The sequence below is a fragment of the Symphalangus syndactylus genome, chromosome 13 (genome assembly GCF_028878055.3).
Source record: "Symphalangus syndactylus isolate Jambi chromosome 13, NHGRI_mSymSyn1-v2.1_pri, whole genome shotgun sequence".
NCBI classification, from domain to species: Eukaryota; Metazoa; Chordata; class Mammalia; order Primates; family Hylobatidae; genus Symphalangus; species Symphalangus syndactylus.
Genome location: NC_072435.2, coordinates 35,704,730 through 35,732,144, shown reverse-complemented (window position 1 = coordinate 35,732,144; position 27,415 = coordinate 35,704,730). Strand labels below are relative to the sequence as shown.

Here is a 27,415-nt window from a genome sequence, read left to right as displayed (position 1 = left end):
CAGTGGCGCGCCGTTCATTTTGTGACGCCAGCTGTGAGCGCCTGAGAGTCTTTTTGCCTTTCAGAGTTAAGGCCTCTCTGGCCTTGGTGAGTTCCGAGGAGATGAAGTGGTTTTGGGGTGAAGGACGGGTTTGGCCCGGACGTTAGAGAGGCCTGGCCCGCTCTGCTCGCGTCCGCCGGGGCCGCTAGCGTCCGCTCGGACTGTGGCTCCTCGGGAGGAGTCGGGTTTCTAGTTACAGTGTCCGCAGGGTGTTTTCATCTGTGCGCCCCTCCCCAAAGGCCTCCAAAGCAGCGTTTGTGAATTTTTTTCCAGCAGGAAAATAATTGCCGCCTTTTACATCCACGTTGGCTCCTTCCCCAGGGTCCTCCCGGTTCAGGGACCTGGTGATTTCTGAGTGTTCCGGTGAGCACTGGGTGAAAGTTGGTTCTAGGGGGCCTTTTCTGTCTTCTCTTATGCAAATGAATGTTTCATCTGTAAGTTTGGTTTCGTCTTATTGCGTTGTGTTTTATTTTTGACCATTACTTCCATGGCGAAAGATAAAGATACTTTTTAGGTTTATAGGGTATGCATATTTGTGTATGTGAATATAAACGTTTGTAGACCGCAAGTTTTTCTGCTAAAGAATAATAACTCATTCTCTTCGAATGGAGTTCCTAGGCCTGTACATACCAAGAGAGCTTCTTAATCAGACCTCCAGAAGGAAAAAATGAAGGCTTTATTATTCTAGTATCACAATAATCAAATTTACAATTAACACGATGGTTGGATTAAGGAGTTTGAAACCAGCCTGGCTAGGATGGTGAAACCCCGTCTCTACTAAAAATACAAAACAAATTAGCTGGGCGTGGTGGTGGGGTCTTGTAATCCCAGCTAGTTGGGAGACTAAGGCAGGAGAATCACTTGAACCCAGGAGGTGGAGGTTGCAGTGAGCCGAGATCGTGCCACTGCACTCCAGCCTGGGAGACAGAGTGAGCTTCCGTCTCAAAAAAAAAAAAAAAAAAAAAAGAAATGAAGGATGTGTGCATTTTAAGCTACATTGATTGTATATCAATGAAAAAATAAATAAAAGTTAGCTGGGTACGGTGGCTCACACCTGTCATCCCAGCACTTTGAGAGGCGGAGGCAGGAAGATCTCTTGAGCCCAGGAGTTTAAGACCAGCCTGGGCAACATAGCAAGACTCCATCTCTCCAAAAAAAAAAAAAAAAAAGTCAAATATTCTATACAGATGCCGCCAAACTGAATATTTGTGGGCCTAGTCAGCCCTAGGACCCCCATTTTGAGACCCCTGGGAGTAGGTGTGATCTATACCAGAGTCCAGAACTGTGGTTTCTGTGACTTTAGGGTTTTAGTCTTATTGGTAGAATGAGGCCTGTAGAGTTTTTGTGAATTTGGTTCATGGATAATTGCACTGTTTATCATCATTTGACTCCCATTCTGTAGGTGATTGTTTGAGCCACTGTTTCATGTTTGATTTATTAATGATTGTCATTAATTCTTTTTTTTTTTTCTTGAGACAGAGTCTTGCTCTGTCACCTAGGCTGGAGTGCAGTAGTGTGATCTCGGCTCACTGCAACTTCCACTTCCCAGGATCAAGCGATTCTCCTGCTTCAGCCTCCTGAGTAGCTGGGATTACAGGCGCACACCACGCCCGGCTAATTTTTTGTATTTTTAGTGGAGATGGGGTTTCACCATGTTGATTAGGCTGGTCTTGAACTCCTGACCTCATGATCTGCTGGCCTTGGCCTCCCAAAGTGCTGGGATTACAGGCGTGAGCCACCCTGCCCAGCTAAATAAAACCAAACTTTGGTGGAAAAAAATTAACCAGATAAATACTATGAAAAGGTAGTTCTCTTTGAAGACCCATATAACAGACCAGTGTTAGGCACAGAGCGGTTTGGCCTTGCCTCTCTGACAGTGTGAGCTGGTGATGCAGATTTGATTTGAGTGTTTCCAATCAAGGCCCTGTTGAGGCTACCCAATACTTAAAAGTGTATTGTGAGATTGTTTTTTCTATGTGTGTGTGCAAAACTTGTACTTGCATTCAGGTTCTGGTTTACCGCTTCATTTTTTTTTTTTTTTAACTTATTTTTATTTTTGTTTCTTTAGAGATAGGGTCTTGCTTTGTTGCCCAGGCTGGTCTCAAACTTCTGGGCTGAAGCAGTCCTCCCACCCTGGCCTCCCAAAATGCTGGGATTACAGGCGTGAGCTACTGCCCCAGCCAGTGTATATGTTTGATGGCTGATGATTAAGTACTGCTTGTTGATTATTGATTAATACCAACAGGAATCCCAATAACCCTGTTTAAAGAGGAATGGAGATTGCCACTGTCCATTTAGATTAATGAAGTGTCCTGAAGTGATGGTGACATCAATGAAAGGAGGATTCTGGCACGTTCTCACCTCACAGGATGGCAGCTGTTGATTTGTCCCATGGTAAGTCCTGTTGCTCTTTTTCGGATATCCTGCTCTAGGTTCCCTGTACACAATATAGGGTCTAGTGGTTTGGGCAGCTGGTCACGTTGCTGATTCATTTGGGAGGTGCTGAGGGGGGCCAGAACGTGCTGTTTTGTGAGTCAGCCCCTGCCTGTGAATTTTGGAAAGAGGTACTGCATAATCTCCTTCATGAATTTTAATCAGCATGATAGAGTCACATGCTCTGGGTATATGTTTCCTTATATGTGAAATGAGACTATTGTACTTTTCCTGACGGGCAGCACGGCTCATCATCACGTTTAGGACTGCTCTGGCATTGTATGGCAGTAGGTTGTATGTTTGTGTTTTCTTTCTTTCTTTTTTTTTTTTTTTCGATACAAAGTCTCGCTCTTTTGCCCAGGCTGGAATGCAGTGGTGCATTCATAGCTCACTGCAGCCTTAAATTTCTAGGCTCAAGCAATCCTCCCACCTCTGCCTCCCAAGTACCTGGGACTGCAGGCACATGCCACCATGCCTGGCTGATTAAAAAAAAATTTTTTTGTAGAGATGGGGGGTCTGTGTTCACTATGTTGCCCAGGGTAGTCTCGAACTCCTAGGCTTAAGCAATCTTCTTGCCTCAGCCTCCCCAAGGAGGTGGGACTACAGGTGTGCGTTACCACACCAGGCTCATTTTAAAATTTTTTTGTAGAGACGGGGTCTCACTGTGTTGCCCAGGCTGATCTCAAACTTCTTGCCTCAAGCAATCCTCCCACCTCAACCTCCCAGAGCACTAGGGTTACAGATGTGAGCCACTACAACTGTCCTTATATGTGTTTTCCTGATTTTGCAGGAATATATGGAAATTTCATACTAGGAGGTAATGACCTCTAGGTAGGTGGATGTGGGGATTATGGTCAGCTCGGGGTTCTCATACCTTCATTTTCTTACAGGACATTACCTTTCTGGGGACCCAGTTTGCCTTCATGAAGAAAAGACACCAGCAGGAAGAATAGTGGCTGACTGCCTAACAAATTGTTATCAGGTAAAAAGCAGCTATATTCTTATACATAGTGACATACTTGCATCCACCAGGTAGACACATTTCCCTCTAGACAGACTTGTTTCCTGACATCTTTTTTTTTTTTTTTTTTTTTTTGAGGCAGAGTCTCACCGTGTTGCCCAAGCTGGAGTGCGGTGCTATGATCTCGGCTCACTGCAAGCTCTGGTCTCCAGGCTTCTTAAAGCAAATAAAGTGTCACTCAAGGGCTGAATCCCCATTTGAATTTCCCCAAGGATTGGGGCCTCCCATATAGGGAGGTGTTAACTTGGAAATCATCCCAGGCCAGGTGTGGTGGCTTACACCCATAATCCCAGCACTTTAGGAGGCTGAGGCAGGCAGATTGCTTGAGTACAGGAGCTAAAGACCAGCCTGAGCAACATAGTGAGACCCCGTCTCTACAAAAACTTTAAAAATTAGCTGGGCAAAGTGGTACATGACTGGACTCCCAGCTACTTTGGAGGCTGAAGTGGGAGGATCACTTGAGCCCTAGAGGTTGAGGCTGCAGTGAGCTGTGATTGCACCACTGCACTCTAGCCTGGGCAACAGAGCGAGACTCAGTCTCAAAAAAATTAAAAAAAAGTGTCTTTTCTTTAAGTTGTTTATCAGCATTGATCAGATGTCTGGAATGTGCTGAGCAATGTGCTCAAATAGATGGAAATAAGATGAGATCTTGGCCGGGCACAGTGGCTCATGCCTATAATCCCAGCACTTTGGGAGGCTGAAGGGGGCAGATCATGAGGTCAGGAGTTCGAGACCAGCCTAGCCAGTATGGTGAAACCCTATCTCTACTAAAAATACAAAAAATTAGCCGGGCATGGTGGCATGTGCCTATAATTTCAGCTACTCAGGAGGCTGAGGCAGGAGAATTGCTTGAACCTGGGAGGCGGAGGTTGCAGTGAGCCAAGATTGCACCACTGCATTCCAGCCTGGGCAACAGAGTGAGACTCTGTTTCAAAAAAAAAAAAAAAGATGAGATCTCCTTGTCTGGTTGTGCTGAGATAAATTCATATTCAAGAAGTGCCGTTAATGCACTATGAGTGGAGGAGATAACAGTGAGTATGTTTAGGGCGTGAGGAGTTTCTGGGACCCTTAAACCGTGGGGCTGGTCATTGCAGCCCTTGGAATCCTGCATAGGCATTGGGTCCCCCTTCCTCATTCTCCAGTGAACGCTGATGGACTTGTTACTTGGCTCCAACCAGCATGTGTGTGATGCTTTAGGATTCAGTGACTTTTGACGATGTGGCTGTGGACTTCACCCAGGAGGAGTGGACTTTACTGGACTCAACTCAGAGAAGCCTCTACAGTGATGTGATGCTGGAGAACTACAAGAACCTGGCCACAGTGGGTAAGACTGGCATCATCCCTTGCAGCCTTCTGTGGAACTGATATGTACTTACTGTTTTGCAGCATTGGCAATGTCAACTCTGAATACAAAGAGAAATAACAGAGACATAGTCCCTGTCCCAAATAGATTTTAATCTGTGACTATTCTCAAAATGTGGTCCAAGATTAATAGCAACACCATCTGCCTGTTAGAAATGTACATTTTCCTTCTCCACCCAGAAACCTGGAGTTGGAGCCCAATCATCTGTGAACAAGTTCTCTGGATGACTCTGATGCACAATAATGTTTTAAAAAACACTGGGGTAGTTGTTTCCCCAGAAGAATGAAGAACTCTGTTATACTTCCTTATTTCTTATTTTTTGTTGTTGTTGTTCTTGTTTTGAGACAGTTTCACTCTGTCACGCAGGCTGGAGTGCATTGGCATGATCTCAGCTCACTGCAACCTCTGCCTCCTGGGTTCAAGCGATTCTTGGGCCTCAGCCTCCCGAGTAGCTGGGATTACCGGCATACACCACCACACCTGGCTAATTTTTTTTTTTTGTATATTTAGAAGAGATGGGGTTTCACCATGTTGGCCAGGCTGGTCTCGAACTCCTGACCTCAAGTGCTCCGCCTGCCTCAGCCTCCCAAAGTGCTTGGATTACAGGCATGAGCCACCACACCCGGCCATTATTTTGTGTTTGAATAAAAGTCTTAGTGCTTTTTAAATGTGTACATAAGCCTGAATTTCGGTTTTAGGGGACAGAAGTAACCAGACTGTTTGGGGCACAGTCAGAGTTGTTATTTGCATTTTTATCCCTTTTGAAATAGCTTCACCACTTTCATTACATCTATAGTTCCTGAATCACAGAAAGGTTTGTAATCTCTTGTATGAGCCTCTTCCGTTAATGTATTTCTCTGTGCTCAGGAGGTCACATCATCAAACCCAGTCTGATCTCTTGGTTGGAACAAGAAGAGTCAAGGACAGTTAACGGAGGAGTTCTCCAAGGTGAGTGTTCATGAAGAACAACTCTGGTTGATGAGAAGTTCAGTATGTTTGGAAGCATAATTAGGAAACTTTTTAACATGTACTTTCTCCCTGCAGGTTTAGAGAAAGTTAGGAAATATTTAACTTCCCACATGCTTTTACTTACAGAACAGTTCCCCCTTGTCTGTGATTTCACTTTTTACGGTTTCAGTTATCTGCATTCAACCATGGTCCAAAAATATTAAATGGGAAACTCGGCCAGGCACGGTGGCCCACGCCTGTAATCCCCACACATTGGGAGGCCTAGGCAGGTGAATCATTGAGCCCAGGAGTTCAAGACCAGCCTGGGCAACATACCGAGAACCTTGTTTCTACAAAAAATATAAAAATTAGCTGAGGGTGGTGGGATGCACCTGCTGTCCCAGCAATTCAGGAGACTGAGCTGTGAGGATCGATTGAGACTAGGAGGTCAAGGCTGTGGTGAGATGTGATTGCACCACTGTACTCCAGCCTGGGTGATAGAGTGAGACCCTGGCCACTGACCCCCACCCCACAAAAAAAAAAAAAAAATTTCCAGAAATAAAACAATTCATAAGTTTTAAATTTCTCACCATTCCCAGTAGTATGATGAACTCTTATGTCATCCTGCCTGGGGTGTGAATCATCCTTTTGTCCAATATATCTACACTGTGTACACCACCTGTGAGTCACGTAGTGGTCATCTCAGTTACCAGATTGAAGAACCACAGTATGTACAGGGTTCAGAACTAGCCATGATTCAGGCATCCACGTGGGGTCTTAGAACATTTCTTTAAGTTAATTATGTTTTTTTGTTGGTTTGTTTTGCTTTTTGAGATGAAGTCTTGCTCTGTCACCCAGGCTGGAGTGCGGTGGTGCAATCTCAGCTCACTGCAAGCTCCACCTCCTGGGTTCATGCCATTCTCCTGCATCAGCCTCCCGAGTAGCTGGGACTACAGGTGCCCACCACCATGCCCGGCTAATTTTTTGTATTTTTAGTAGAGACGGGGTTTCACCATGTTAGCCAGGATGGTCTTGATCTCCTGACCTCGTGATCTGCCTGCCTTGGCCTCCCAAAGTGCTGGGAATAAAGGCATGAGCCACTGCACCTGGCCAAGTTCATTGTTTAGATATATGCTCTTTTTTCAGAAATTTCCTACTTTCATTCCCTGATACTCTCTATTCACTATCAGTTTTAATTTTCATAGCATCAATTTGTAATAAACGATCGAAAAGTTTTACCCCATGTCCTTGTCTTGGCCAATTTTTCCTCCTTTGGATCATTTACATCAAAACCAAATGTTTGATATAGCCCAAATCCCCAAATGTCTTTCTACTTTTTCTTGCCATGTTTAATTTGAAACAAATAGAAATAAGCCAACTTTTTCCATTTCTTTCTCCAAATCCTTTCATTTGTTCTTGTTGTGGTTCACTCTGTTTGTTGCCAAGGCTGGAGTGCAGTGATGTGATCCCAGCTCCTTACAACCTCTGCCTCCCGTATTCAAGAGATTCTCCAGCCTCAGCCCTGTGAGTAGCTGGGATTACAGGTGCTCACCACCACACCCAGCTAACTTTTGTATTTTTAGTAGAGATGGGGTTTTGCCATGTTGGCCAGGCTGGTCTCAAACTCCTGACCTCAAGTGATCCACCCGCCTTAGCCTCCCAAAGTGCTGGGATTTACAGGCATGAGCCACTGCGCCTAGCCTGAGTCCTTTTATTTGTTTGTCTGTTTTATTTCAGGATGGGAAATGCAACTTGAAGCCCAGTGGTCCACACTTCAGCAGGACTTTTTGAGGGGTCAGACATCCATTGGCATACAATTGGTAAGATTTGCATAGGATATTTTTTATTTTCCACTCTCAGAGAAAATCAGGAATTCTGTTATGGGAAGTCAGCAAAAATAAGAGATATTTGAGAGAAGTTGCATACACACAAGAGGGAGCAAAGAATTTGGGGATGCTCCAAATGTGAAACTTGTTTCTTCAGAGCTTTCACACATTCCCCCATATACATATGTAACTAGACATTGAATTTTGTTTTGTTGTTTTTTTGAAATGAGATATTGCTCTGTCACCCAGGCTGGAATGCAGTGGTGCAATCATGGCTCAGTGTAGTCTTGACCTCCTGGGCTCAAGCGATCCTCCCACCTCAGCCTCCCTTAGTAGCTGGGACTACAGGCATGCACCACCACACCCAGCTAATTCTTTAAAATTTTTGTGGAGACAGGGTCTTGCTGTGTTGCCCAGGCTAGTCTCGAACTCTTGTGCTCAAGTGATCCTCTGCCTCAGTTTACAGAAGCACTGGGATTACAGGCATGAGCCACCACATCTGGCTTAGACTATGAATTTGTGTTTTTTTTTTTCTTTTTTTTTTTTGTCGAGACAAAGTCTTGCTGTGTCACCCACTCTGGAGTGCAGTGGCACAAACATGGCTCACTGAAGCCCTGACCCCTTAGCTCAAGTGATCCTCCCACCTCAGCCTCCTATGTGGTTGGGACTACAGGAACACACCACCATGCCTAGCTAATTTTTCGATATTTTTTATAGAGATGGAGTTTTGCCATGTTGCCCAGGCTGGTCTCTAACTCCTGGGTTCAAACGATCCACCCACCTTTGCCTCCCAAAATGCTGGGATTACAAATGTGAGCTACTGCACCCATCTAGACGTTGAATTCTACAGCAATCTGTTATTATTATTTTTTTGAGGTGGAGTTTTGCTGGTTACCCAGGCTGGAGTGCAGTGGCGCAATCTCAGCTCACCGCAACCTCCGCCTCCTGGGTCCAAGCAATTCTCCTGCCTCAGCCTCCTGAGTAGCTGGGATTACAGGCATGTGCCACCACACCTGGATAATTTTTGTATTTTTAGTAGAGTCGGGGTTTCTCCATGTTGGTCAGGCTGGTCTCGAACTCCCGACCTCAGGTGATCCACCCACCTTGGCCTCCCAAAGTGCTGAGATTACAGGTGTGAGCCACCGCGCCCGGCAGAAATCTATTATTATCATTATTATTATTTTGAGACGGAGTCTCAGTTTGTTGCCCAGGCTAGAGTGCAGTGGCGCGATCTTGGGTCACTGCAACCTCTGCCTCCCAGGTTCAAGCAATTCTTGTGTCTCAGCCTCCGAAGTAGCTGGGATTACAAGCACGTGCCACCAAGCCCAGCTAATTTTTGTATTTTTAGTAGAGACAGGGTTTTATCATGTTGGCCAAGCTGGTCTTGAACTCGTGACCTCAGGTGATCTGCCCCCCCTTGGGCTCCCAAAGTGCTGGGATTACAGGTGTGAGATACCACGCCTAGCCAAGATTAAAGTAGATGGCACAACATTCTAGAATAAGAGTTAAGTCATACCACTTAAATCTACAGGGCAGGACCTGAATGCATGTAATAAAAATGGCATCAATTACAATCACCATTATAATGTTTCTAGGTTCAGATGGGTATGTTCTGTTAATAAGTTTGAGAAAAATCCTTAAAACATCATCATCCCTTCAACAGGAAGGAAAACACAATGGAGGGGAACTCTGTGACTGTGAGCAATGTGGAGAAATCCTCAGTGAACACTCATGCCTGAAGACGCACATGAGAACTCAAAGTACAGGGAACACTCATGACTGTAATCAGTATGGAAAAGATTTCCTTACCCTGCATGAGAAAACCTCTACTGGTGAGAAACTTTCTGAGTTTAATCAGAGGGAAAAAATCTTCAGCCTGACACCAAATATTGTATACCAGAGAACTAGCACACAAGAAAAGTCATTTGAATGTAGTCACTGTGGAAAATCCTTCATTAATGAGTCATACCTTCAGGCACATATGAGAACTCACAATGGAGAAAAACTCTATGAATGGAGGGATTATGGGCCAGGTTTTATTGACTCCACAAGCCTTTCTATGCTTATAGAAACCCTCAATGCAAAAAAGCCTTACAAATGTAAGGAATGCGGAAAAGGCTATAGATACCCAGCCTACCTCAGTATTCACATGCGAACCCACACTGGGGAGAAACCATATGAATGTAAGGAATGTGGGAAAGCCTTCAATTATTCCAATTCATTTCAGATACATGGAAGAACTCACACTGGAGAGAAACCCTATGTATGTAAGGAATGTGGGAAAGCCTTCACTCAGTACTCGGGCCTTAGTATGCATGTACGATCTCACAGTGGAGACAAGCCCTACGAATGTAAGGAATGTGGGAAATCCTTCCTTACATCCTCACGCCTTATTCAACATATAAGAACTCACACTGGAGAGAAGCCTTTTGTGTGTGTTGAATGTGGGAAAGCCTTTGCAGTTTCCTCAAATCTTAGTGGACATTTGAGAACTCACACTGAAGAGAAGGCCTGTGAGTGTAAGATATGTGGGAAAGTATTTGGGTATCCCTCATGTCTTAATAATCACATGCGAACACACAGTGCCCAGAAACCATACACCTGTAAGGAATGTGGGAAGGCTTTTAACTATTCCACCCACCTTAAAATTCACATGCGAATCCACACTGGAGAAAAACCCTATGAGTGTAAACAATGTGGAAAGGCCTTCAGTCATTCCAGTTCATTTCAAATACATGAAAGGACTCACACTGGAGAGAAACCCTATGAATGTAAGGAGTGTGGGAAAGCCTTCACGTGTTCCAGTTCTTTTAGAATTCATGAAAAAACTCACACAGAAGAGAAACCCTATAAATGTCAGCAGTGCGGGAAAGCTTACAGTCATCCCCGTTCACTTCGAAGACATGAACAAATTCACTAGTGAGAAACTGTCCATGTAATAAATGTGGGAAAGCTCTCATTTGTTCCAGTTCACTTCAAAGACATGAATGAACTCACTCTGGAGAGGAGAAGCTCCATGAAAATTACTTAATTCCTGTAATCCCAGCATTTTGAGAGGCTGAGGTGGGTGGATCACTTGAGGTCAGGAGATTGAGACCACCCTGGCCAACATGGCAAAACCCTGTCTCTACTAAAAATACAAAAAATTTAGCCAGGTGTGGTGGTGGGCACCTATAATCCCAGCTACTTGGGAGGCTGAGGCAAGTGAATCACTTGAACCCAGGAAGCAGAGGTTGCAGTGAGCAGAGATCATGCCACTGCACTCCAGCCTGGGCGACACAGTGAGACTTCATCTCAAAAAAAAAAAAAATTATTTGATTAAATTGAATCTGTTAGGGTACATCCCTAATCCGATATGATTGGTGTCCCTATAAGAAGAGAAAGACACAACTGGGACAACAAATAGAAGATGATGTGAAGTCATCAGATGATGGCCATCTGCAAGCCAAAGACAGAGGACTGGGACAGATCCTTCTATCAAAGCCACCAACCCTGCTGGCACCTTCATCTTGGGCTTCCAGAACTTTGAGCAAATAAAATTCTCTTGTTTGAGCCACCCAGTCTGTGGCATTTTGTTGTGGTGGCTCTAGCAAGTCAATACAGTAAGCAATAAGCAAAAACGTTTATAGATTGTCCAAAAGCCTTAATATTCACATGCAAAGCCACACTGGAGAGAAACTATATGAATGTAAGACGTGGGAAAGCCTTCATTGAGTCTTCAGTCCTTTCTACATACAGGAGAAATTATGTAGGAGAGAAATTGTATGAATGTAAGGCATATGAAAAAGCCTGAGTGTTCACTATATTTTAATATTCACATGCAAGTTGTCTGGTCATAGATCGTGTGAAAATAGAGGGGAAAAAAGGAAAGAAAGTTTCTTTTACTGTGAAAGCAAGGAATGTGACCCCATACACCATATTGAAACTTGGAGTGGACTGAAACCCCATTAGGATTGTGGAAAAGCTTACATTAATGTTTTCTACCTTCTAGAAGGCGTAAGAAGTTGAACTGGAGAGAAGCCTTCTACCTGTAATGCATGTAGAAAGCCTTACATTAATTCCACAGAATTTTTTTTACACATGTAAAATTACCTCAGAACCCTGGGAAGGTAAGGAATATGGTATAGCCTTTAAATATTTCACATGCCATAATATTTACATGAATTCTCATAATACTGTACTGTTCTTGAGTAGTGTTAGTACCTTATACTATCAAAATAATCCTAAATCCTCCCTCTCAGATCTTCCATCATTACTATATTTCACTTATATGCCTAAACACACACATGCAAATTAGCATATGTAATCTAATACATTGTAGCTATTTTTCAGAAGTTATCTATTAGATCAATTAAGAATTAGAAAAATAAACATTTTTATTTTACCTTCACTTCTTCTATGCTCAAAGTTGGACGTAATTCTTATACTTGATCCTCAGAACTTAAAGCGCTTCCCCCCCTCTGGCTTCTATGAAAATTTTTTGTTATCTTTGATATTCTGTTATTTTTAAATGATATGCCTAGGTATAGGTTTTTGGTGCTTGTCCTCTTGGTGTTTGCTTAGCCTCCTGGGTTTGTGTTTTGGTGTCTGAGTTAATTTTGAGAAATTCTGTCATTGTTTCAAATATTTCTTTCCCTTTTTTTCCTTTCCATCTGGTATTTCCTTTATATGTAGGATACATCTTTTGTAGGTATCCCACAGTTCTTATATCTTGTTTTTTTATTCTTACTTCTCTTTGCTTTTCAGTTGTGGATGTTTCTGCTGATATAGTCTCAAGCTCTTTAGTTGGCTGTTTCTTGGCCAATAATAATCTTACCAAAGACATTCTTCATTTCTGTTACACTGTCTTCAATCTCTAGCATTTCTTTGTGGTTCTTAGAATTTCCATCTCTGTATTTACACTGCCTGTCTGTTCTTGGATGCTGTCTGCTTTATCCAGTAGAACCCATGGCATATCAATCATAATTGTTTTAAATTCCCAGTCTGATAATTTCAGCAATCCTTCTATATCTGGTTCTGGTTCTGGTTCTTACTCTTTCTCTTTAAACTAACTTTTGCCTTTTAGTATGCTTGTAATTTTTCTTTAGCTGGACATGGCATACTGGATAAGGGGAACTGCTGTAAGCAGGCCTCTAGTAATGGTGGTAAGCTGTGGAGAGAGGGGCAGCATTCTATTGTCCAGGAATTAGATGTCAGTCTTCCAGTGAGTCTGTGCTTCTGCACTGTGAAATTCACAGTTTTTCCCACCCTTTAGTTGGGTCAGGATGTATAGAGTTGGCTGGAGTTGGATATTTCCCTTCCTCCAGGTCACTGAAGCTCTGACTAAAAACCCCAGATGCTGTGGCTTATGCCTGTAATCCCAGCACTTTGGGAGGCCAAGGCAGGCAGATCACCTGAGGTTGAGAGTTCATGACCAGCCTGAATCGCTTGACTCCAGGAGGTGGAGGTTGCAGTGAGCTGAGATTGACACTGCACACTCCAGCCTGGGCAACAGTGAGACACTGTCTCAAAAAAAAAAAAAAAAGAAAAGGCTGGGTGCAGTGGCTCACCCCTGTAATCCCAGCACATTGGGAGGCAGAGGTGGGTGGATCATGAGGTCAGGAGATCGAGACCATCCTGGCCAACATGGTGAAACCCCGTCTCTACTAAAAATACAAAAAAATCAGCTGGGCGTGGTGGTGGGCACGTGCAGTCCCAGCTACTTGGGAGGCTGAGGCAGGCGAATGGCATGAACCCAGGAGGCAGAGCTTTCAGTGAGCCGAGATCACACCATTGCACTTCAGCCTGGGCGACAGAGTGAGACTCTATCTCAAAACAAACAAACAAACAAACAAAAAGAAACCAAAAACCCATAATCAATGCTCAGCCTTTCTTAAACATGAACTCATAGTGGACAGAGCCCTGTGAATGTAAGGAATATGGAGAAGTCGTCACTAGTTACTCAAACCTTATTGAATATGTGAAAATTTACTCTGGAGAGATGCCCTTTCAGCATAAGAAATGTTGGAAAGGATTTATATAATCCTTCCTTTTTAATATCCACATACAAACTCACTGAAGAAAAACCCTAAAAATGTAAAGCAATGTTGAAAAAACTACAGTTATTTAAATTCATTTCAAGTATATGAACTCACAGTGTAAAGAAACCCTGTGAATATAAGTAGTATGATAAATTCTTGAATTTTTTTTTTTTGAGGCGGAGTTTTGCTCTTGTTGCCCAGGCTGGAGTGCAATGGCTCAATCTTGGCTCGCCACAACCTCCATCACCCAGGTTCAAGCAATTCTTCTGCTTCAGCCTCCCAAGTAGCTGGGATTACAGGCATGTACCACCACGCCTGGCAAATTTTGTATTTTTATTGGAGGCAGGGATTCTCCATGTTGGTCAGGCTGGTCTCAAACTCCTGACCTCCAGTGATCCGCCTGGTTTGACCTCGCAAAGTGCTGAGATTACAGGCATGAGCCATCACACCCAGCCAGTTCTTCAATTCTTACAGTCTCTTTCCATATCATTAAAGAACTCACACTGGAGAGAAACCTTATCCATGTTAGAATTGTGGTAAAGCTCTCTGTTGTTCCCATTTACATGAAAGATGTGAACAAAGTCACATTGTGGAAAAATGCTATGAGAGTTGGGAATCTGGAACTACTTCTTTATTATCTCAGGTCATAATGAACTTGTAAGAATTCACAGTGGCAGGAAACCCTACGTATATGGAAAATATGGGAAAGGCTTCATTTAATCCATAGGACTGATACCACAAAACTCCCACTAGGAGAAAACTTATGTTTATAAGGAATGTGGGAAAATCTTCACTTATTTCTCAAGCCTTAAGGTATATGTCAGGATTCCCAGTGGAGAGAAGCCATATTGATGTAAGGAATGTGGGAAAGCCCTTTCCTGCCACTTAGTCCTTGATAAACATTTTAGAACACAAACCGTACAGAAACTATGAATTCAAGGATTGTGGGAAAACCCTTTTATGTTCCACAAGCTTTAATATTCATATACCAATGTATGCTGGAGAATAACTTGATGAATATAATAAGTGGAATGGCCTAGATCCGGGATCCCCAAACCCCTGGGCCATGGACTGGTACTGGTCTGTGGCCTGTTAAGATCCAAGCTGCACAGCAGGAGATGAATGTGGGGTGAGCAAACATTACTGCCTGAGCTCAACTTTCTGTCAGATCAGCAGTGGCCATAGATTCTCATAGGATCATGAACTTTATTGTGAACTGCACATGCAAGGAATCTAGACTGCACACTCATGAGAATCTAATGCCTGATGATCTGAACTAGAACAGTTTAATCCCCAACTCCAGTCCATGGGAAAAATGTCTTCCATGAAACTGGCCCCTGGTGCCAAAAAGGGGACTGCTGATCTAGATTATGTCACATGTCCCATCCACCCATTAACATTAAGGCTTTCATCCCTGGGACCTCAAGATAATGGTGGTGTTTGGAGATGTGGTTTTTTAAAGAGGTGATTTTAAAATAAGGCAGTTAGAATGGGGCCCTCATTCAATATGACTGGTTTCCTTATAAGAAGTGAAAGAGATACCAGGGTAGCAGGAACAGAATTTTATGTTAAGTGACCAGAAATGGTTACCTCCAAGGCAAAGAGAGATTCCTGGAGGAGATCCTTCTTTTAAGGCTCATTATAGAGGAAATCATCCTTATCTACACTTTGATCCTGAACTTCCAGCCTCAAAAATTATGAGCAAATAAATTTCTGTGTTTAAGCCATCCAACGTGTGGGGTTCATTTTTTTGGTCAACTCTATCAAAATAATACAGTAAAGAATGTGAGAAAACCTTTAGATATTCTATAGTCTTTAATATTCATGTTCAGAGTTACAATGGAGAGAAACCTTATGAATGTAAGGAATGAAGTGTTTTCTGTCTGTGTAGTGTGTGTGTGTGTGTGCGTGTGTGTGTGTGTGTGTTTGAGACACAGTCTCCCTCTCTTGCCCAGGCTTGAGTACAATGGTATGATCTTGGCTCACTGCAACCTCTGCCTCCTGGGTTCAAGCATTTCTCCTGTCTCAGCCTCTGGAGTAGCTAGGATTACAGGCACGTACCACCATGCTCGGCTAATTTTTGTATGTTTAGTAGAGCTGGGGTTTCATCACGTTGGTCAGGGTGGTCTTGAACTCGTGGTCTGAAGTGATCTGCCCACGTTGGCTTCCCAAAGTGCTGGGATTACAGGCATGAGCCACCACACCTGGCCTCTTTTCAATCTTTGGTCTGCTAAATGTCAGAAATCACACAGGAGACCATTTCAGTGAATCTAAGGGCACGTGAAAAACCATTTTATTATCCCTTAAAGCATCCAAACTCATCTGGTGAAAGAACTTATAAAACCCACATGAGAAAAAATAATATAAAGAAGAGGTTTCTTGTAGTAGGAAATCAAAGAACGTGATCTTGCACAAAATGGAAGAGCTTAGAGTGGATTGAAGCCCCATCATAAGGAATGTGGGCCAGGCACAGTGGCTCACATCTGTAATCCCAGCACTTTGGGAGGCTGAGGCGGGCAGATCACTTGAGCCCAGGAGTTCAAGACCAGCCTGGGCAACATGGTGAAACCTCATCTCTACAAAAGTACAAAAATTAGCTGGGCATGGTAGTGTGCATCTGTAGTCTCAGCTACTGAGGAGGCTGAGGTGGGAGGATCACTTGAACCCAAGAGGTGGAGGTTGCAGTGAGCCGAGATTGTGCCAGTGCACTCCAGCCTGGGTAACAGAATGAGACCCTGTCTCAAGAAAAAGTTGACTGAAAAATAAGAGAAAAAAAGGAATGTGGCAGGGCTTTTAAAAACTTCATACCTTATAGAAGGTGTAGAAACTCAGTGGAGAGAAACCTGCTTGTAAATCAAGTGGAATCGCCTTTGTTCATTCATAAGGCTTCTTTTGTACATCGTAAATTGCTGTGAAGCCATGGGAAGGGGAAAAGTGGGATACAACCCTTAGATATTTCACATGCCATAATATCTGCCTGATGGAGCCACCAAGCATGTCCCTTCTTTAAAAGGTCAGGTAGGGGGCCTGGCATGGTGGCTCACACCTCTAATCCCAGCACTTTGGGAGGCCAAGGCGGGTGGATCACTGGAGGTCAGGAGTTTGAGTCCAGCCTGGTCAATATGGTGAAACCCCGTCTCTACTAAAAATACAAAATTAGCCAGGTGTTGTGGTGCATGCCAGTAATCCCAGCTACTTGGGAGGCCAAGGCAGGAATTGAAGACCAGCCTGGCCAACGTGGCAAAACCCCATCTCTACTAAAAATACAAAAATTAGCCAGACATGATGGTGGGCACCCGTAATCCCAGCTACTCAGGAGGCTGAGGCAGGAAAGTTGTTTAAACCCAGGAGGTGGAGGTTGCAGTGAGCCAAGATTGTGCCACTGCACTCCAGCCTGGGTGAGAAGAGTGAAGCTCCATCTCCAAAAAAAAAAAAAAAATGGTGAGGTAGGGGCTGGGCCCAGTGGCTCACGCCTGTAATCTCAGCACTTTGGGAGGCCAAGACAGGAGGATCACCTGAACCCAGGAGTTCACAACCAGCCTGGGGCAACATAGCAACACTCTGCCTCTATTAAAAAAAAAAAAAAGAAAAAAGGTCAGATAGCGACCTGGTACTAATCTTTTTCTGAAACTGAATGCTTGACATCTCCAAAGAATTCAGTGACCAGCAAGGGAATGTCCCAGTAAGCTTCGCTGGTCACATAGAAATGGAGATGGAATGAGTGCAGCAGCCTGACATTAGCAGCCTTGTGGCTTTACCTATTGGCAGATACATCTTTTGGAAAAACTTTATCATAATTTTATCATGCATCCCTCTACCTGAAGCTAAGCTGCTGGCTCAAGGGGACCCTTATTGCCTGGCTGGGCCTCTTCAGTCATGATTGGAATAAGCTGAAAGCTGAATGTGTACACTGGGTTTCTCCAGGCATCCAGCCTTGGAATGCAATGGTGGGATCTTGGCTCACCGCAAACTCCACCTCCCAGGTTCAAGCGATTCTCCTGCCTCAGCATCCTGAGTAGGATTACAGGCATGTGCCACCACACTCGGCTAATTTTTTTTGTATTTTTAGTAGAGACCGGGTTTCTCCGTGTTGGTCAGGCTGGTCTCCAACTCCCAACCTCAGGTGATCCACCCACCTCAGCCTCCCAAAGTGCTGGGATTACAGACATGACCCACCGTGCCCAGCTGTGGAAGACTTTCTGTATCACTCTTGTTGCAAACAAGATAATTCATTTTGGGGGTACATTCAAATAAATGACATGAAGATGAAATTGTCTTTCTGTGTGTCCTATTCTCAGATAAGACGTTGGCCCCTTAGTTTTCTGTGGTGGTTTTATATAATTAAATTTGTTTTTGAAAGAGTTTCTGAATATATTACTTGTTCTGTTATGCATATTTTATAAATTAGCACTTTCTTCATGACTACAGTTGTAAACACTCTCATTTGCATTATATGTTCATTTAACAGTGAATGTGTGTTTAACTGCCAAGATAAGTTTTTTTCTTTTTTCACAAAATCCAGATTCTGCAAAACTTGGGGATTTTTTGTTTTTGTTTTGAGATGGAGCCTCCCTCTGTCACTCAGGCTGGAGTCCAGGGGTGCAACCTCTGCTCACTGCAACCTCTGCCACCTCACCTGGCTGTCATGAGGGATTATTAATAGATGCTTTTAGATAGTCCTCTCTAGTGTCGTTGATAATTGGTCATACCATGGGTCTACATGGAATTTCTTTTTTTTTTTTTAAGGTGTTCACTTTCATTCAACTGGTGTCAAGTCAGTGTACAGGTAAGCCCTGGCTGCCTCCATTCCTCCACCCATCCCTAGGGAGACCAAAAGCCTTTATACATCTCAAGTTGGGGGACAAAAAAGGGGGGACATGATGGCTGATCATTCAAAATTAAACAAAATAAAAATACAAAGGCAGAGATTTAAAAATTTTTGAATTATATAATTTACATGAAAGCAATATTATCACCACCCTATGTGAACTTGGGAGAGGACTGGGCATTCTCCTTAGAAATGGGGTGGCTTTTGGGAGGGCAAGGGACTTCCTGTAAGAATGCACCTCCCAGCAGGGCGCGGTGGCTCACGCCTGTAATGCCAGCATGGGAGGCTGAGGCGGGTGGATCATGAGGTCAGGAGTTCGAGACCATCCTTGCCAATATGGTGAAACCCCATCTCTACTAAAAATACAAAAATTAGCTGGGTGTGGTGGTGCACCTGTAATCCCAGCTACTTGGGAGGCTGAGGCAAAAGAATCGCTTGAACCTGGGAGGCAGAGGTTGCAGTATGCCAATATTGCACCACTGCACTCCAGTCTGGGTGACAGAGCGAGACTCTGTCTCAAGAAAAACAAAAAACAAAAAAGAGAATGCATCTCCCAATATTTGGAATGACTATTAAAAAAAAGAACAATGTATAATCAAAGTCCTCAGCCACATTGTAGAACATTTGGGATTCCTCACTCCAACTAACTGCTGTCACCTTCACCATTCCAGGTTTTAAATCTTAAGCCAAAAAAAAAAAAAAAAAAAATGCCAATCTCATCTTATTTTCTGCATAAGTTAGGTTTTCGTCAAAAAAGGTTATAATGTAAGTCACCGTCCGCCTAGAAGTATTTGCGGTAGGGTGGACAGTACAGAGGCCGGACTCCTCGTATTCCTGCTTGCTGATCCACATCTGCTGGAAGGGGGACAGTGAGGCCAAGATGGAGCCACTAATCCATACAGAATATTTGTGCTCAGGAGGAGCAATGATGTTGATCTTCTTCATGTTGGGAGCCATGATGGTGATCTCCTCTTCCATCCTGTCAGCAATACCAGGGTACATGGTGGTGTCACTGGACAGCACTGGGTCAGCATACAGATCTGTGCAGATGTCTATGTCACATTTCATGATGGAGTTGAAGGTAGTTTCGTGGATGCCACAGGATTCCATGCCCAGAAAGGAAGGGTGGAAGAGTGCAATGGGACAATGGGGACCGCTCGTTGCTGATGGTGATGACCTGGCCGTCGGGCAGCTGGAATCTCTTCTTCAGGGAGAAGCTGGAGGCCACGTGCAGAGACAGCAGATCCTGGATGGCTATGTACATGGATGGGGTGTTGAAGGTCTCAGACATGATCTGGGTCATCTTCTCATGGTTGGCCTTGGGGTTCAGGGGGGCCTCGGTAGCCACATGCAGCTCATTGTAGAAGGTATGGTGCCAGGTCAGGCGCGGTGGCTCATGGCTGTAATCCCAGCACTTTGGGAGGCCGAGGCGGGCGGATCACGAGGTCAGGAGATTGAGACCATCCTGGCTAAGACGGTGAAACTCCATCTCTACTAAAAATACAAAAAATTAGCTGGGCTTGGTGGCGGGCGGCTGTAGTCCCAGCTACTCAGGAGGCTGAGCAGAATGGCGTGAGCCTGGGAGGTGGAGCATGCAGTGAGCCGAGATTGCGCCACTGCCCTCCAGCCTGAGCAACAGAGCGAGACTCTGTCTCAAAACAAACAAACAAACAAACAAAAAAACCAAAAAGAAGGTGTGGTGCCAGATCTTCTCAATGTCATCCCAGTTGGTGACGATGCTGTGCTCAATGGGATATTTCAGGATAGGTTGCTCTCTTGCTCTGGGCCTCGTCACCCACGTAAGAGTCATTCTGACCCATGCCCACCATAACGCCCTGGTACTGCAGATGCCCCACGATGGAGGGGAAGACGGCCTGGGGGGCATTGTCACCCGCGAAGTTGGCCTTGCCCAGGCCGGAGCCATTGTCAACTACAAGCACCTCAATATCATCATCCATGGTGACCTGACAGCGGGCGTGTATAGGCTGCAGAGTGGGCGGGGGCAAGGTTTGTGCTCACGGGATAGATGCAGTCTCAGTGGTCACATTTCTTCTTTTAAGAAAAAATTAAAAAAAAAATAGAGATGGGGGGCCGGGCACAGTGGCTCATGCCTGTAATCCCAGCACTTTGGGAGGCCAAGGCGGGCAGATCACGAGGTCAGGAGATCGAGACCATCTTGCTAACACAGTGAAACCCTGTCTTTACTAAAAAAATACAAAAAAATTAGGCGTTGTGGGGAGCCTGTAGTCTCAGCTACTCAGGAGGCTGAGGCAGGAGAATGGCGTGAACCTGGGAGGCTGAGCTAGCAGTGAGCCAATGTCACTCCACTGCACTCCAGCCTGGGCTACAGAGCGAGCCTGCATCTCAAAAAAAAAAAAAAAAAAATAGAGGTGGGAGTCTCACTATGTTGCCCAGGCTGGTCTAGAACCACTGGCCTCAAGAGAGTCTCCTGCCTTGGCCTCCTAAAGTGCTGGGATTACAGGCATGAGCAACTGCACTTGGCCTTTATTTTATTTTATTTTATTTTACTTTATTTTAGACAGAGGCTCGCTCTGTTGTCCAGGCTGGAGTGCAGTGGCGCGATCTCAGCTCACTGCAGCCTCTGCCTCCCAGGTTCAAGCTATTCTCCTGCCTCAGCCTCCCTAGTAGCTAGCACTACAGGTGCCTACCACCACACCTGGCTAATTTTTGTATTTTTAGTAGAGATGGGGTTTCACCATGTTGGTCAGGATGGTCTTGATCTCCTGATCTCGTGATCCACGCACCTCGGCCTCCCAAAGTTCTGGAATTACAGGCATGAGCCACTGTGCCCGGCCCTTTATTTTTATTTATATATATTTTTTGAGACAGAGTTTTACTCTTATTGTCGAGGCTGGAGTGTAATGGCACACACGATCTCAGCTCACTGCAACCTCTGCCTCCTGGGTTCAAGTGATTCTCCTGCCTCAGCTTCCTGAATAGCTGGTATTAAAGGCACGTGCCACCATGCCTGTCTAGTTTTTTGTATTTTTAGTAGAGATGGGGTTTCACCATATTGGACAGGCAGGTCTGGAACTCCTGAAGTCAGGTGATCCACCCACCTCAGCCTCCCAAAGTGCTGGGATTACAGGCATGAACCATCGCACTCAGTTTCCTTATTCCTTTATTTATTTATTTTTGAGGCAGAATCTTGCTCTGTCGCCAGGCTGGAGTGCAGTGGCGCAATCTCGGCTCACTGCAACCTCCATCTCCTGGGTTCAAGCGATTCTCCTGACTCAACCTCCTGAGTAGCTGGAACTACAGCTACTACTAAAGGCGTGCACGACCACGCCCAGCTAGTTTTAGTAGAGATGGGGTTTCACCATGTTGGCCAGGATGGTCTTGATCTCTTGACCTCGTGGTCCACCTGCCTTGTCCTCCGAAAGTGCTGGGATTATAGGCGTGAGCCACCACTCCTGGCCTCTTTATTCTTATTTATAAGAAAATTCTCTCTGACCTCGCACATCAAATAATAGCTAGTTGTCTTCTCAATATTCATTCTCCCCTACTCACTTTTTTTTTTTGAGATGGAGTCTCACTCTTGTTGCCTAGGCTGGAGTGCAATGGTGCAATCTCGGCTCACCGCTACCTCCACCTCCCAGGTTTGAGCAATTCTACTGCCTCAGCCTCCCAAGTAGCTGGAATTACAGGCGTGTGCCACCATGCCCAGCTAATTTTTTATTTTTAGTAGAGATGGAGTTTCTCCATGTTGGTCAGGCTGGTCTCAAACTCCCGGCCTCAGGTGATCCACCCACCTCAGCCTCCCAAAGTGCTGGGATTACAGGCATGCACCACCACGCCCAGCCACTGGATGAGTTTTTACAACATAGTGGAAAAATCAGGTCAACTATATGCTAGTGAAGCCATTAAAGCTTCTATCTAGAAGATGGTTCAGTGTCTGGGGGTAAAAGAGGAGAGAAGTGAGTCATGGGGCAGATAATAAGAGGCCTCAAGAACATGTCTGAATTCCTGTTTTGAGTCTCCTTCCCTAGTGCTACCAGCCCATCCATTATCCTCCTGCGACATCCATCCTAGTGCATTCTTGAAGATGCTCATTGCCTGAGCCAGAATATATGTGTGATGTTTTAGAACTCCCCGACCTTCAAGTAACTGGCAGTAGACTTATCGTTGGAGGAGTGGGCATTACTGGAGTTTGTTTGGGAAAACCTGTACAGAGACATGTTGCTGGAGAACTTTAGAAACTTAACCTTGATGAAGCAGGCTGGCCTCATTCCTTCTTCATTTGTAATGCAGCAAATAGTTGTTCTTAAGCTTGTCTTGTGTTCCAAGATTTGCTATAATAATGGCAAGTTAGTGGTGAACACAAAATTGATGGTCCCTGTCCTTGTGAGGCAGTCTAGTGACTTCCCAGGAAAATAAAAATCTGTTCCTTGCACAGATTTCATTTTCTCTGTCATGGTTTTCAAGGATTAGTTCTATATGGGGTAGTGAGTGAGGGTATTTGCTTTTGAGTCCTTGTGAAAATTTTCTGCTCTTATTATTTTGCTGTTTCTAAAATTGGACTTGTCTATCTTCAGAATGCTTTAAATCCAAAGTGTTAGAATTCTTTTTGTGCAAAGTTCTTGTCTCCTACGCATTACTCCCACATCCTATGTCTTGTCCCATGAGCAGGGTATCAGCTCTGCAAATGTAGTGTGATTAAGAAGGCATAGCACAAAAAGGTGAGGTCAGAGAAGAGAGGAATCCTTCAAGTCACCTGTACATGTGAGCCCCAGGCAGAAAAGTGCCATTGTGTGGGACAGCCCTGTCTAGTGAGACGCCAGTGGAGAAAGATAGGAGAGAAATAAAGGGGAATAATTAAAATGTGAAGAAATAATAGGTAAAACTTTCCAAATTTGATGAAAGGCATGAATCTTTAAATCCAAGAAGCTCAGCAAACTCCAAGTAAGAGAAACCCAGAGAGGCCCACAGTGAGCCACATTATCATCAAAATGTCAATTGGCAAAGACAAAGAGTGCTGAAAGAAGTAATTCCTTACATGAAGGAATTCTCTATAGTGAAAAATGTTGGGAGCTGAAAGCCTGAGGGTTGTGACCAACTCAGCATTCCATTGGAGGCTATATGATCAAACAGCAAACTGTTTATCATAAATGCAGCATGTGGGCAAACTCACCTCTGTGCCTGCAACCAGAAGTTATGCCTAGGGCAATCACTCCCTGGTGCTGTGCTCCTTGAGGTTATCTACTGGAACATCTGGAGCCTACTGTTCAAAGAAAGCAGTCATGCAGGCCTGCACTAAATCAAACAGCTGACTGACAATCACCCCCTCCTCCCTATTTCCTTTACTCAATAAATACGAAGGGCTCTAGAAGCTCAGGGGCCTTGTTCACTAGAAGCAAGGAGCCCCCTGACCCCTTCTTTTAAAACACATATTTTTGTTTTTGTCTTTATTTCTGCATTCGTCCTGCTTTGTTCAGTCCACCAGGGTCTGTGGCAAAGTGGTGTCATGAACAGGGACTTCAAGGATGTGAATGAAGGTCTGCTGGAGCAGAGGAAGTGAAACTAACAAGATGAATGAGGACTCTGGGACAAACCTGCCAGCAGGGAATATAAGATCAGTGCTCTAAAGAAGTACTGGGAATGGGAAGTTTCTGAATCAGGGTAACATAGGGCAGAATTTGTCTGTTGAAGAAAAACATTGTGTGCAATTTCTTAAAGTTCTGTTGAAACAGTCTGGAGCTCAAGTTAATTCACAGACATTAACTAGGCTTCTGCAGGAGGTTATTACACATAACCCATGGTTTCTGCAGGCAGGCACTCTCAATGTGGGAAATTGGGACAAAATAGAAGAGGGATTGAAACGGGCTCATCAAAAAGGTCTCATAGTAGACCCTTCTGTTTTTTCTGCTTGAGTTTTTATTCACACAGTCCTACTGCCATTGTCTTCTTATTCTGTCAGACAGCAGGAGTCAGATTCTGAGTCTCAAGAATTAAAAACATCATTTGTTTCTCTGACAGCGCCTATTGAAAATAATGAGCAGGAGAAAGGGGAGGAGAATTGGCTGTTTGCTAAGCAGGAAATAGGAGAGGAGAATTGACCTCTGCCACCCCATCCAGTAACAGAAGTAGAAACCCACGTATGAAAAATTTTGCACGCTGCTGCTATGGCTGGGGAACCTTTAGGACCTTGCAGTTTTCCTATTACTGTAAGGCCTGATCTGAATGATCCGCAACATCTTTTACAAGAGCACACTCCTGTAGAGTTTAAATTACTAAAATAATTAAAAGCTAGTATGGTTAATTATGGGGTGCAAAGCCTGTTTACTATAAGGCTGTTAGAATCAATGTTCAGAGCCATGCGCCTCCCACCCTTTGATATAAAACATTTGGCTTGCACTTGCTTATCTGTCAGTGCGTATCTCACATGGAGTTTAGATTGACAAGAAATGTGCACAGACCAGGCTAGGCAGAATTGCACCTCTGGTCAAGGAAACACTACAGAGAAAATGCTGACAGGCAGTGACCCCTTTTCAGATCTGGTACAACAATTAACACTCCCAGAGGCCGCTTACCACCAGTCTGCCTTAGCTGCCAAGCATACTTGGAGCACAATTCCTGAAGAGGGAGTTGCAGTGCATCTTTTCTACTTGTCATGCAGGGATCATGGGAACCTTATGCACAATTTATCACGTGGCTGCAAGAGGCAGTGTGGCATCAGGTCCCTCATGCCTCTGCTACAGAAATGCTTACCATAACTCTAGCCTATGAAAACGAAAATGCAGATTGCGAGCATGCAATGGCTCCTGTGAGATCCACAAAGAGCTTGGGGAATTACCTTAAAGCCTGTCAGGATGTAGGAACTGAATTTCATCATTCTACAATGTTAGCTCAAGCAATGGCTAGTTTAGTAGTTGACAAATCTAAAAGGAGCCAAGGGTCAAACCCCAAAGTGGGAAAATGTTATAATTGTGGAAAAACTGGACGTTTTAAAAAGGAATGCCACCAGATCTCAGAGCAGAAAGAATTTTACAATGTGGTGCCCCTGCCAGCAGAAAAAATGCCAGGACTCTGTCCTCGCTGTAACAAAGGAAATCATTTGGCTATACAATGCCACTCAAAATTTCATCAGAATGGCACCCCACCTGTTGGGAAACGATAAGGGGGCCTGGACCCGGGCCCCTCAGACAATGAGGGCATTCCCAGTTCAGACCACAACCCCACTTCAGGGGTGGGTCCCAGGACAAATATTGATTCCCTCTCCCCAGGAACACCAGGAAGTGCAGGATTAGATCTCCCTGCCAGAGAAAGAATTACACTAGTTGGAGGACACAAACCTACAAAAGTTCCCACTGGCATTTGGGGACATTTACCAGCAGGATACATGGGACTAATTTTAGGCAAAGCTGCCTTAACTTGCAAGGCATCAATGTAGCCCACAGAATAGTTGACTCCGATTATGAAGGAGAAATTGAAGTAGTTTTAATGTCACAAGCTCTTTGGGTTTTTGAAAGGGGGGAATATATAGTGCAATTATTGCCTATCCCCTGCAAATTACACCCTTCTCCATGAAAGGAGAAATAAGGAAATAAAGGATTTGAGAGCACAACTACATGAGAAATCTATTTATCACAACCAATGGCCTCTAACAGACCCATCTGTGTAGTGCAAATTAAAGGAAAAATTTTTTTATAAGCTTATAGACACATGAGCTGATATGTCAGTAATATCTAGTAAGGATTGGCCTCCATCTTGGCCCCTCAGATGAACATCCACATCCCTAGTGGGAGTAGGAGCTGCTCAAAGCATTCAACAGAGTGCTGAAATTTTATCCTGTCTTGGTCCGGATGGACAATCATGTACTTTCCAGCCTTATGTTGCAAATATAGCTATCAATTTATGGGGTCGAGACTTACTTACAGCTTGGGATATGAGATTTTCAAATGAAAACTTTGATAACCCAGGATTTAAAAGGTTGAAAGACATGGGATATCAGAGTGGGAAAGGTTTAGAAAAATTCCTACAAGGAAATCCTAACCTGATATCAATAACTGGAAAGACAGAAAAAGATAGAGACATCAGGATTTATGATTGCGGTCATTAATATTTCTCCTCTACTGACTGCTTTGCTGCTAGAATGGCTGACTGACAAACCTGTGTGGGTGGATCAATGGCCCCTATCACAGGAGAAACTAGCTCAATTCCATCAGCTAGTAAAAGAGCAATTGGATGCGTGACATATTGAGGAGTCAGTTAGCTTCTGGAATTCACCAGTATTTGTAATTCCAAAGAAGTCAGGAAAATGGTGATTGCTACATGATTTGAGACCTATTAATGCACAGATTAAACCAATGGGTGCATTACAGCAAGGTCTGCCATCCCTGGCAGCCATTCCAAGGGACTGGCCTCTTGTAGTAATAGATCTTAAAGATTGTTTCTTTACTATACCATTACATGAGAAAGATAAGCCTTGATTCGCCTTCTCTGTGCCTTCTATTAATAAAAAAGAACGTGTTTCTCATTATCAATGGAGAGTTTTACCTCAAGACGTGCTTAACAGTCCCACATTATGTCAGCATTTTGTGCAAAGAGCATTAAAACAGCCTCAAAATATGTTTCCCACTGCATATGTCACTCATTACATGGATGATATTCTTTTGGCTGCTCCTACAAATCAAATATTGCATCAATTATTCAGAGAAGTATTGTTAAATGGAAGCTCAAAATTGCTCCAGAGAAAGTGCAAACAACTTCCCCATACCATTACTTACGAACTATTGTCATGGAGAGGAGTGTATGCCCTCAGAAAATGGTTCTCTGTAAAGACAGGTTACAGAGTTTAAATGATTTTTGACAATTGTTAGGGGACATTAATTGGTTGTGACCAATGCTAGGTATTGCTACTTATCAACTTACACATCTTTATCAAACCCCACAAGGAGGTTCTTCTTTAAATTCCCT

General features: G+C 44.1%; 1 protein-coding gene and 1 pseudogene across 14 annotated transcripts; one reads left to right on the top strand and one right to left on the bottom strand.

Annotated features, from left to right (window-relative positions):
• The first annotated feature begins 9 nt into the window (after window positions 1-9).
• Window positions 10-19,442, top strand: ZNF426 (zinc finger protein 426). Of its 14 annotated transcripts, none has more exons than XM_063616029.1 (9): window positions 10-86; window positions 313-402; window positions 2,285-2,433; window positions 3,363-3,454; window positions 4,691-4,817; window positions 5,724-5,804; window positions 7,542-7,624; window positions 9,294-9,462; window positions 11,622-15,377. In XM_063616029.1, the coding sequence occupies exons 3-9, from the start codon at window positions 2,409-2,411 to the stop codon at window positions 11,636-11,638; spliced, it is 594 nt and encodes a 197-aa protein (XP_063472099.1). In that variant the 5' UTR covers window positions 10-86; window positions 313-402; window positions 2,285-2,408; the 3' UTR covers window positions 11,639-15,377. The 14 variants fall into 14 exon arrangements, with proteins under 14 accessions (XP_063472099.1, XP_063472098.1, XP_063472095.1 ...); XM_063616028.1 differs by having other exon boundaries at window positions 9,858-15,377; XM_063616025.1 differs by having other exon boundaries at window positions 9,294-15,377.
• Window positions 19,249-20,487, bottom strand: LOC129460182 (actin, cytoplasmic 1-like; annotated as a pseudogene).
• Window positions 20,488-27,415: the final 6,928 nt, after the last annotated feature.